General features: G+C 35.9%; 1 protein-coding gene across 1 annotated transcript in view; it reads right to left on the reverse strand.

Moving 5' to 3' along the window:
- Positions 1–10,419: 10,419 nt before the first annotated feature.
- The window catches only part of dhdh.2 (dihydrodiol dehydrogenase, tandem duplicate 2), an 11,861-nt gene continuing 9,132 nt past the window's right edge, over positions 10,420–13,148 (reverse strand). Inside the window, exon 7 of the mRNA XM_056478978.1 lies at positions 10,420–10,598. Within this exon, the coding sequence (XP_056334953.1) occupies positions 10,489–10,598 (110 nt within the window). The 3' untranslated portion in view covers positions 10,420–10,488. The remainder of the gene's footprint in view (positions 10,599–13,148) is intronic.

Below are 13,148 nucleotides of genomic sequence, written 5' to 3' on the forward strand. Positions count from 1 at the left end.
ACAAGCGAGAGTCATCGATCACAACGGCGCGCCTGCTGGACGTTCGAGCTTACACACACCGTCTCAGATAAGATTTCTGTTATTCCCTCTTTGAGAAATGTCCGTCATGAGCTGTAATAAAGGTTGAGACTCAATGAGGTCCTATTTCGCTGAGTTTCTTGGAAATTTTACAGAATCAAAATGAAGAACAGGCCGAGGATAGAGAGCTAGCATAATGTCAGTTAACGTTACAGGCAGCGAGCGCAGATTTTGGAATTGTAGCCTCGTAAAATTACGAGTACGCTCCGTTTTCCTTTACGATTTTATAATTACGGATGCGTGAATTTTATTTACGCACGAAATATTAATGACAGTGATTTTATTCCATAAAACAGCAGGTTGGATTGTAGCAAGACATGTTTAGATATAAATTGACAATGTTTAGATCAGAGGTGCCCAAACTTTTTCCTATGAAGGGCCAAATATCAATAGCTATGTTTCCATCCACCTATTTTTATGCTCCTAAATTTTGAAAATGCGCATAAAAAAAATGTATGCGCATAACTTGGTAGGATAAACCGTTTATTCGATAAAAGATGTGCATTAAAAAAAGATGCGTATTAAAAAACGTCATGTGATTTTGTTGTAAGAGATCATGTGATGATGAAAATGGACGAACGAGCAGGCTGAGCACATTGTAAACCATCTGAACTGTTGTTTTGGTCATTCTAAAACACCTTACTGTTTAAGTATTAGTGTTAATATATTAATGACCTCCAGAATCAAGAGCGTCTGTGTTCCGTGTCTGACACCTTTGTTGGGAATTTCTCTAGTCTGGCTCACGCCACCAAACTGTTGTGAAATTCTAAGAAGAGCCCAAAAAACCAGGGAGAACTTTCGGTTGTCTTCAAAGCAGAATCCTTTAATAAGAGGAACTCCGCGTGGCTGTGGCGTCATCGAAAGAAAACTCTCAGCTGTACAGCAAGCACTAGTTTCTTATACATTCTAAAACAAAGCATGCAAATGAAGTGTTGCTGTCGGCAGGGTCAACTGCCTTTTCAGGCCTGATCTCATCAGCATGTAAATCTGCAGAGTGGATGACAACATGTTAGAAACCTGCCCAGCTACTGACCACATCAAAGAGGCTTCTTCGACCTGAAAGTTTCACTCGAAGACAAGGGCAGAAAACAGTGTGCCAAATGATGTTCTGGAGACCCGTCCCGTCTGACCAGTTGACCGAAAAGAGAAAACAACAGACTGACAACTGACAACTCGCATTACTTTGGAGACAGTCAGGGCTCAGGAAAACCAAGACATTTTAGGGTCTGTCGCACCAGTTTTATATATATATATATATAGATAGATAGATAATATAAATATAGATAATATAAATATAGATAATCTAAATTTGTATTCCCACACCTTCAAACTCCACCGCATGTTCACTGCATGTCAGGATTGCCTTTTGAGGCAAGTCATGTATTAGACGAAGAAAAGATTGAAGCAGCTTCTCCTACCACAGTAAACTCAGTTTTTACTGTTGAGATTTGGCGCTAGTTATTTAGGTAGTGATGATTTTGTTCACTTTGATTCGTTAGATGGAAATACTGCTTTATTTGTGCGATTAATCCAGTTTTGCACAAAGTTCATTCACACTTTTGGATGGAAACAGCTATTGAGAGCCATGGGCTGAAGGTAAATATACCAAACTATCTTACATGTAAGTTGTTATTATATATTTCAAAATGAATTGTAAATATTACTTTAAATTGTATTTCTCCAATGCAGTATAACTTCTTAAAATGATAACTTAAAGCAAGGGTGCCCAAACTCTGTCCTGGAGGGTCGGTGTCCTGCATATTTTACTTCTAACCCCAATTAAACACACCTGAACCAGCTAATCAAGCTCTTTCTAGATGTGCTAGAAAGTTCCAGGCAGCTGTGTTGAAGGACGTTGGAGATAAACTCTGCAGGACACCGGCCCTACAGCACTGAGTTTGGGCACCCCTGACTTACTGCAATGAAAAAAACAAACATGTGCTAGGGCTGCTCGATTATGGGGAAAAATCATGATTATTTTGGTTATAATTGTAATCACGATTATCCAAAACGATTATCAGTTGAAGTCAGAATTATTCGCCCTTCTGTGAATTTTTTTTTATATATAAATATTTCCCAAATGATGTTTAACAATGGAATTTTTCACAGTATTTCCTATAATATTTTTTCTTCTGGAGGAAGTCTTATTTGTTTTATTTTGGCTAGAATAAAAGCAGTTTTTAATATTTTGAGGCCTATTTTAATAGCTCAAAATTATTAGCCCCTTTAAGCTATATATATTTTTGATTGTCTGCAGAAGAAACTACTGTTATACAATAACTTGCCTAATTACCCTAGTTAAGCCTTTGAATGTCACTTTAAGCTGAATACTAGTGTGTTGAAGAATATCGAGTCAAATATAATGTACTGTAATCATAGCAAAGATAAAAGAAATTAGTGATTAGAAATGAGTTATTAAATCTGTTATGTTTAAACTGCTTTAAGCATCTTCACTGTAAGAGAAAACTTCAGCTCCAGCAGTCCTTCAGTCAAGAGCAGTGAGGGATTTTCTCCATTTGTTGTTTGATTCATAATAAAAACAGGCGGCAGCAGGAATATTGTGCGCTGTCACTTTAAGAAGAGTGTGGCTCTGATATGCTTGCTCTTTCACATGTCTTTTGATTCTCAACGTGTTTATTACACAAATGAGGGTTAATATGAATAATCACAAAACACCGCGCTCTGACACAAATCTACATGCATTTGACCATTAAAGCACTCGCATTAAGATGGCGTTAGATGTGTGTGTGCTCTGCTCATCTCCGAGGCTGAGCGCGGCGCGTGCACACAACAGCATGTGCTCGTTCGCGCTTTTAAAAACATGTAATGTTTGCAGCACGCTATGCGCATCATTCATTACAGTACATGCTTCTAGTCATTTTCACGTGGAACTGAGCTTTGCAGAGCAACAAATGTGTACATCTGGAAAGGGAGCAGTATATGATGCAATAATCGTTAGAAGCCAAAATCGAAACCGGATTTTGGATTAATTGCACAGCTCTAACATTTGCTGAATACACTAGTCAAGCAGAGTCTGCCATTGACCTGATTTGCTCACCAAGTCTCTGCGTTGTCGGGAGACTGTATGTACATTTAAACTAAATCTGACCTGTTGCCAGCCTGGTGAAAGGGGTTCTCCAAAAGTGGACCTTTTTGCAGTTAAACGCCTCAGTTTCTAGTTAACTATGAGATTTAAATACTGCATTTTAGTGAATGTTTTTGCTGGATTAACTAGTCAGATGTCATCACAACCACACTTTAATGATGAACTAAAAATATTTCCTAATAAATTGCAATAAAAAAAATATTAAAGAGCCCATATTATGGGTTTTTGAAAATGCTCTTCCATGTGTGACCTTTATACTTCACTCCCGAACCCACTTCATTCACCCTTCAGCAATACACAGGCACTGGACTCGGATGAGGAGGATTTTATTTTGCCCTGCACACAGAGCAGTAACAGTGAGATCAACACGGTTTAACTTTAGCATCCACAGCAGTTCTCCCTAACTCTGCTGCCGTCTATACTGAAAGTTTAGATTATTATTATATAAAACAAAGATAGAAATATAAAAATACAGAAAATGCGTAACTAATATCACTGAATAAACACATTTAATACCTAAACACAAAATATAATAGAAAATTACCTGCACACAGAGCAGTAACAGTGAGATCAACACGGTTTAACTTTAGCATCCACATCTAAAACACATATACTTCATTAGCACTTGCTGTAAGCACATGGGGGAAAACATCAAGATGAGATTAAAAGTATCAAAATCAAACAAATATGAAAAGAAAACGCACTCTATCGATCAATAAATGTATATAAAGTGTGCTAGACTTTTAAAGCTGCATCCATTCAATCATTTAAATGATATTTTTATATTTTAGTGTGGAGCTAACACATATCCCGACTCACCCACAGCAGTTCTCCCTAACACTGCTGCAGTCTACACAGACTCTGTGCGCAATAGCGCCACCGGCGAACTAGCAGGAACTGCACTTCCATTAAAGCAGGATTTAATAATAAACTATTAACATGGTATATATTTATTTCGTTACACATGTAGTGTGTCACACAGCTCTAAGTGAAGTGAAATATCCAGCTAAGGCTTAAATCTGTAAGTGTACAGTGTTTAAAACTGTTGATTCATCTATAAAGGAGTCGACTCATAGTGCTTCAAACGAGTCGTCTTGATAACGAGTCATTAGGTGTTTCGTGATGACGCGGCTACGAAACACAAGTAGTTGCGCGCGCAAACCCGGGAGATTTGAAACCTGCGGCCCCGCCCACTAACAGAAAAAAAAGCAACACACACACACACACAGGTCGTTATTATTCGCGGATATAACTGAGGACGCGGGTGGTGAGGGAGGTGTCACCGACGCCGCTATGGACGCGCCGGCCCTGTGTATGTGTGTGTGTAGGTAGACTGTGATGGGCTAGGAGATCTCCTCGCCAGTTCTTGGACTTTTTGCTTGATAATATAGTTAGTCGTCTGTATTTTCTAGTCCATCGTCTGTGTTTACATTCACCCACTGGCAGCCAAAATCCACTATGAAGCGTGTGTACACTGTGACTACTTTTATATAGTTGATTAGCTGCTGGGCATTTCACTCTGTCTCACGCTGAAGCCTGTCAGTGTTGTCGACCAATCGCAGCAGGCTGTCATCGGTCCAATCAGCGCAGATTAGCTTCGCGCTGAGGAGGGGGTTGGGAACAAATGAATCGCTGAACGATTCATATGGGAGTCGCTGGGATAATTAGGTAAAAGTAAATGCAGATTATAAGACCATCAAAGTGTTTTATGACCTTGCATGCATATTAGACTGTTGTTGGAGACCCTTACAACCTAAATATGACCCTATTTCATCTATAATATGGGCTCTTTAAACAAGACTAATTTTTAAAACACAAATTTATTTCATCATATATCATTAGGAAAAAAGAGCAATCTGTTAAAGTTTTAAAGTAAAAAACTGTAGCCTACTATCATTTATTAGACAAAAACAAACTGGCCAGCACATACAACTGTCCTCAGTCAACATTTGGCCATATTAATAATAATAATAAAACAATAATAATAATAATAAAACAATAATAATAATAATAACAACAACAACAATAATAATAATAATAATAATAATAATAATAATAATAATAATACAATAATAATAATAATAATAAAACAATAATAACAATAATAATAAAACAATAATAATAAAACAATAATAATAAAACAATAATAATAATAATAATAATAATAATAATAATAAAACAATAACAATAATAATAATAAAACAATAATAACAATAATAATAAAACAATAATAATAATAAAACAATAATAATAATAATAAAACAATAATAATAATAAAACAATAATAATAATAATAATAAAATAATAATAATAATAATAAAACAACAATAATAATAATAATAATAAAACAATAATAATAAAATAATAATAATAATAATAAAAATAATAATAATAATAAAAATAATAATAATAATAAAAATAATAATAATAAAAATAATAATAATAAAACAATAATAATAATAATAATAATAAAACAATAATAATAATAAAACAACAACAATAATAATAATAATAAATAATAATAATAATAATAATAATAATAAAACAATAATAATAAAATAATAATAATAAAACAATAATAATAATAAAATAATAATAATAATAATAAAACAATAATAATAATAAAATAATAATAAAACAATAATAATAAAATAATAATAATAAAACAATAATAATGAATTCTTCTAGTCTCTTTGGTAAAAAAAGTACATTTGAAATATCCTGGATATCAACAACAGCCAAAATATATTGAAGTTAATTTAATATGGTCCGCTTCTGGTGCTTCACACCTTTTTATTGCTCATTTTTATTTCAGAAATAAGGTCCAAGATTTAGAATAAAGTTACCTGTAAAATGTTTCTCTGTTTAAGATCAATACAGTAGTGAAAGAAGACTTCTCCTACATCAGATTACAGTCCCACTGAAGCAACAGCCGACTGAGGATTCCGTTTGGTCTTAAAGCCTTTTTCGATGGATTATTTTCATTATTTATGATGGCAGAGCAGTCAAAATAGGACAGATGAGCTCATGTATGGGACAAATTCTGGACCTTTGTCAGTGAGGGTGGGTCTTCCGAACCCCCCTGGCTAAAGGTCTGATAAGTTAGCACATGTTTTATGCTTATAGTAAACATGTTTTAATAGAATTGTGGCTGTAAAAGCGCACCTACAGGTGTTTCAGGCGCAGCTCAGACTTTCTCCAGATCATCATTTAATTTATTTATATTCATTTTGTCTAATAAAAATGATTAGATCTGTCCAGTTTCATCTGAAATGCATCACAGATCACCTGAAGTGGTTTGAGCGATAGGATATCTGATCAGAATAAAGCGAATGAAGTGAGCAAACAGCCTCATAAACACAGACGTGACGGGAATATATATTGAATATAAATATATGAATTTTATAATAAATTTATTATATAATATTAAATTACATAAAATAATTAAAAGGACAAATGCTGGCCGTGGGGGGAGGTAAGTAGCAAGTAACATGCTATTAGGTTATGTGACCGCTAGATGGCGATCTTGGATAAGAAGCTTACCACCACTCGGGCTCACTTTCTGTTCTAATGTCCCGCGTCTGTCTTTAATTATTTTCATCTGTCTCCATATTGTACTGCGTCCCAGAATATTACACAGCACCACAAATGTAAAAATATATTATTCAATATATTTAATATGTTTTTGTCTACAGCCGACCGCAACTCGCCGTGACGGAAATTCCCGAGTCTGTGTGCTCCAATGAGATGTGCTCTCTTCAGCGCTCACCATGACAACGAGACTCACAGCAGTGACGTCGCATTGTAAACATTTGCATCTGCATTCCTATATAAAGCTCGTATTTTCTCTCTCAGTGTTGTCAGTTCGCTCGGTGTTGCTGTTTGTACTTGACCAAGGTGAGTTCAATACCTGACGGTACGAGTGGAGCCACGCCAATCTCACGAAGTCCGCTTCGTGAAGCTTCACTCGGGCCCGTCTGTGCTGTAGTTCCTTGCGGTTTGCGTACATAAACGCAATATCGCGAAGAATATTACGTGTTTGTTGCTCGAAATGTGCCGCCGAGCAACATTCCAGTGAACACTGGCACGGACTGGCGCCCGGTCAGCTCGTGCACTCCCTGGGGCGAGGCGGCTTGTGAGCCCTAGGCAGGGATCAATACAAGCCGTGAGGACCCTCAGGGAAACACGGGAGGCCGGTAGTGGGACCCCGCTGCGAGGGTTATGGTGGGTGGGAGCAGCGAGGCCCACTCATCGTCTATTTTAAACTATAGTTTCAAACTTTAGTTTACTATAGTTTAAAATAGAAACCATGGTAACTGTAATGTTTTAACTATGTCTGGCTGTTGTAATGTTTTGCTTTGTTTTTCAGAGTTGTTGAGCAAAGAAGGACTACTGAAGACAACCGCGGGTTATATTCACGAGCGCGCGCATTATGTTTCCGTGCTGTTTTCTGAAAGTTTATCTTGATTAAATAAGTTTGCAGGTCAAACTAAATAAACTTTACTCTTTCTAAACACCTGTCTCGTGTTTTATTGGTCCCCTACAGCAATACACGATCATATAAGTCTGTTGAATGCATTTGTATGCAACATGGTTTGACAATAAAGTAGTCTTAACAAATTAATAGTTGTTATAATTGTACCTTCATTAGTCAACATTTGGTGTAGGTAATAAAAAGATAATCAAATATGTCCTAAGACATAATGGTAATGTTATGGTTGTTAGATAACTATTATTATTATTCTGTATGTTTAAAACCAGCAGAATATAATATACATTTAACATGTCATGAACGTTCTGTTAATTTTAAACATTTGCTTAATAAAAATGTCCTAAGACAAGAATGGGGATTGTTTTGGTTTAATGTCAAAGTACTGTAGGTTTTAGGTTGACTACAGCAGGTATCCATATCATAATATTGGTAGTCAAGAGTTATTTTAATGACCCAAATCAAGTAAAATGTCTCTTACTCAAGTACTTTTAGCATGCAAAAGTCAAATTTAAGTATAACAACACAACTTTGTCTTGTCGAAATGACCAGTGGTGGTGAGGAAAAAAGTTAATGTCAAGTTATATATATATATAAAAGAAGTTGAACAATTTGTCATAATATTTAGCCTTAATGCATTTTTCTAGACATTTTCACTAGACTTTTTTTCTAAATCTATAATTGGTAAATTGCTCCTAGGTCAATCTTGACTTTGTCTAATAAAGGTGAGGTGTATCTGAAGGGAGATTGTCCTATGTTCACATTTCTTTGAAGTGCTGTCTTTTCCTTTCTGTATCACAATGACATGATCTGGCAACAAATTACAGCACAAAGAGCAAAGACATAAATAAATAAATGAATTAGCCACAGTTTACATCAGAACATCGCTCCAGAGTACACTGTTATACTGACAACATGACTAGACCCACACAGAATCTACATGCGCAGAATTCCACAGATTCTCAGCCCATCATTAATTCTGTTTATTTACTTGAGTAAATGTGTGTAAACCTATATTTATTCAGTTTTTAAATTAATTACAGTAATATTATTGACTAATATGTAAATATTCATATGAATTATGTACAATGCAGTTTGTACAGTAATATTTTCTGTCTTTTAGTAGAGATATTATATGAGAGACTTGCTTTGTTTATCAAATAAAGAGGATCTAATTGGATTTGCATTGTAAACATTAAATACAAGTTAAAAAGATATCACTTTTTATTTAATATATTAAGGTTTTAGTTATGACACTCCCAAAATAATTCAGCATAAATCTGCAGATTTTAACACAATTCTGTGCAGAAATAGCAAAAAACGTCCGCAGATTCTGTCTGACCCTAAACATGACGGACTGTCTTATCCGTACACAACACAGGGACTTGTCATTCTGACGGCACTAACATGTTCATTGAGAGATGAACTGAGGATTTTAAAAAAGAGACTGGCTTTTGCAGGTAATCCATGCTGTTTTGCTATTTGTATGTGATGTTTTGAGAAATGCACTTACTGTTTTGTACATTTTCAATCTGAGAAATGTACCAAAGCGACTGAGATAAACTGGAATACAACACAAATTAATGCAAAGACGAAAGTCTGCAAAGACAAAAGGGTGTGTTTTTATTTGCACATATATAAAATAATAGTAGTGTATACATAATTGGATTTGACATATTTTTGGCTTGATAATTAATACTTTATAGTCTACTCATTTTGATGTAACCATGATAGTACAGAAAAGAAGAGAGTCTTGTATTGTAAAACAGATATTTCTAAAAATCCATAGTGCAATAGAACATCTCAGCCATGGTTTCTGCAGGTGTCAGTCACTAAATGTATGAATTTTTAAGTCTTTTTTTAAACCATTGTGAATTAAATTTCAGTCTTATATATACAGGACTCCATGCTAAGGATGATTTAATTTAATTTAATAACATACAATTTAATACTAACCTCACCTCAACGAGCCTGGTGGACACCATGTTTTCAGCACAAGTCTATTGGTTTAATTTTGGAGGTCATCCTCATTGTTCAGTTGTGGCCTGTATTTATTCTCAATGTATTTGATTACCATAAAGGAGTCCGAAAGCTTAACCTGGTGCTAAAAAAATGTCCAGCAGAGCTTCTCCACCCAGATGCTTCTGTACGGCGCGTGGCACACCACGAAGAGCAGCGCCGAAATCTGCCCGCACCAGCTTCACCTGCCCTACGGCATTCTGGGAGAGCAGACACTCAATACAAATCATGAGGAGTTCATTAATAAAAGGTCATCATGACATGATCATTTTTTCATGTTATTGTTGTTTAAATAATTGCTCTGTTAATGCCACTCATGTGAGGTTGTGCACCGAGGCTTCAAAGCATGTATAAAAAAAAACGATGTGAAGTAGTGAAGCAGATAGACTGGTGTGACCGCAGCTTTCGTGTGTGCGAAATTCTGTCGTACGACGCTGCGAAAAGGGGCGGGATTAAACAAGATTTAAATTTCTGTCCATGACCCCGCGTTTCCGGTCTGATGCTTTCGCGTGCGTATGAATAGAAGTCTATGGGGAAGAAAGTCAAGTGTTACCGCAGTTTTAGTTTGTGAAACTGAACAAATTATCCAAAAGGAAACAAGAAATCTTATAATTGAACCAAAATGCGTGTTCAGCATCATGTTTAATGTTGTTTAGGAGGTGGGGAATTAATCCGAAGCACACACACATTCACAGTATTAAACTTCTGATTTTAATCTGAGCCTGAGTTCATTAAAAGAGCATCTTTTATTAGGCTATTTCACAGCGGATTAATGAGCAGCAGTGTTGGTGGGAACTCATTGGCTGTCTTGGCTGTAGACCACACCCACCTGCCTGCGGGCTTCATCCATGATGTCAGCGAGGAGGGCGGAGTCAGCGTGAGACATTCGAGAGCTTTCCTTCAGTCCTGAAACACAAGAGTCTGATCAGAAGATGCTCAGCAACACAGTGAAGATATCCAGTGATATTGATCAATATGAGCAAAAACCCTGTGAAAAATGTCTTTGCTCAAAATGTAAACAAACAAACAAACAAACAAACTAGCAACCGCAATGTAAAAAAGGCTGTAGCTGATAAGTGCAATTCTAACCTCTGTCTCTTGTCCTTTATGATGAGGCACCCCGCACACACCAGAACACGATACCTGAGCCAATCAGCGTCCGGGATCTGTGACTACGCAATCTCCCCCACCCACACAGATTTTCAGTTCTAGTGTAGCGAGACATGTAGACGGACGCTAAAGTTGGCGGGGAATAGTTCACGGACTGTTTTCATCACGGTTTGTCAGCTGTTGCCACAAGTGTTGTGCGTGAATGCAGAAGTAAGTTTACAATCCTGTAAATAGTGGTGGGCAAAGCGAGGCTTCGTGAAACAATGAAACAGTTGAAGCAAATGTGTCGAAGCTTCGAAACGTTTCGAAACCCCACTCTACAGTGACGCCTAGTGGTCATTTATTATGTATTGCACTGGAACAGTTTCAGCAAAGAACAGTTGAGCAAATTGTGGTATTAAACCCCACTTTGTAAGATCATTTCCTCAAGTGATTTAGTGGAAGTGGTTAGGGTTCCTGACTTCCATGCGGGGATTGTTGGTTTGAATCCAGGCTGATACAGCTATTTTGAAATGCTTTAATATCAGTTTGAGATGGTTTGTTCGTGCATCGTTTTGTTTCAACATTGGTCTGACATCCGAATAAACACTTTGTGAATAAATATAGCTTGTTTCGGTCATAAAACAGGGTTGTTGATAGATCAGATACAGTTGTGGACAGAAGTTAACAAGAATTATTTATATTATTCATTAAATTTCCCATTTATTGTATTTTATTAACGTCTACCACAACTAATTATAACTAAAAAACACAACTAATTACTAAAAATATTAATTATTGTTTTACAGTTACAAAAATGATGCTAAATTGATGGCGTATCAGCAGCTGTATCATATCTAGACTACACCATAAACAGTAACATGATTAAAATACATAAAATCATGATTTTGGAGTATTTGTACAAGTCGGGATTCGAACCCAAAAGTCACATGAAGTCTGTAACAACATGCACACGCACAGTCCACTAGGCCATACATGACAATAGCATAAGTTTGACCCTATCAGTCAAATGCAGATTCTCCAAGTCTCGAAGCGCTTCTGAACTGATCGATGCTTTGAATCGCTTTAGTCACGTGACCTGGGTGTTTCGGATCATGCTTCGGTACAGTGTTTCGAAACACTTGCGCTTCGGGATCTCGACACAGTGTCGAAACGTCAGTTTCACGTCAGCCATCCCTACCTGTAAATGACGAGAGTTGTTCTGTTCTGAGAGTAGTTATTATGGCCGGGACATCACGATGCCACGATGTATATGTGTGTGCGTTAATCCATATTAAGGGTGCCAATAACCCCGTAATTCATGTTTTAACACGTTTATATATCTATATATCCACATATTGTGTTTATTAGAGCTCCACTTATGTTCATTAGCCAGTGTTATCTTCTTATTTGAGTGTTGAAGTGTAACCTAATCCTTTGTTCTTAACAATCCGCTAGGCGCATGCGCCCTTAAAGCCTTTGTGAGTGAGGCGCTGTACAATCTGCGCTCTGTTAACAAGGTGTCAAGTTACATCTACGCATGCTAGGGTATATTGAAGTAGCAGCTTGTCACATTTTGCCCACAATCATTCGCACATTACGTTATTATCAAGCTTAATGTTTTGTGCTGTGTTATTGACTGTAATTTACTGTTGTGATTTGATTATCATTATGTATATTCATATTTCCTTTCATTGTGTTTTATATTTTAGAAAAACCACAACACAAGTGTTATAAAACCAGTCTATTGAGTGGTGACAATAAATGGGTTGTTCACACAAATGTTCATCTCCGCCTCATCTCTAATCGCATAGTCTCTGGTGGGTCAGAAATCAGAACTGGCAACTAAAAGTCTATGGTGCAGAGCTACTAAAAGCCAACCAGTTTTTCACGCAATACATTTCACACAATTTTATTTAAAAAAAAAATACACAGTTGAAGACAATTATTTGCCCATCTGTAAAGTATTTGTAATTATTTTAAATAAATAATTAAATGTAAATAATTTGTAATTATTGTATTTTTTTATTATTTCCCAAGATACATTTTTTTCAATGCATTTTAAACATAATAGTTAATAATAATAATAATTTTTTTATTTCATAATAACAAATCAACATTCCTCAAGAACGCACCCAAATGAACCTGAAGACTAGCTTTCATTGGGCGTCCATTTCCCAGATATTAAAGGCCTAAACAAAATAAAAATAGAGATTCAAACTATAAACAAAACTCAAATGGACAAAACTATTTGTTGTTCTGTGAAATTATTATTATTTTAAATATTGCCCCAAGTGCTGTTTAACTGAGATATCTTCCAATGCATTGTTAAACGTAATAATTAATCATAGTCATTTCTAAAAGCAC

The sequence above is a fragment of the Danio aesculapii genome, chromosome 18 (genome assembly GCF_903798145.1).
Source record: "Danio aesculapii chromosome 18, fDanAes4.1, whole genome shotgun sequence".
Classification (NCBI taxonomy): Eukaryota; Metazoa; Chordata; class Actinopteri; order Cypriniformes; family Danionidae; genus Danio; species Danio aesculapii.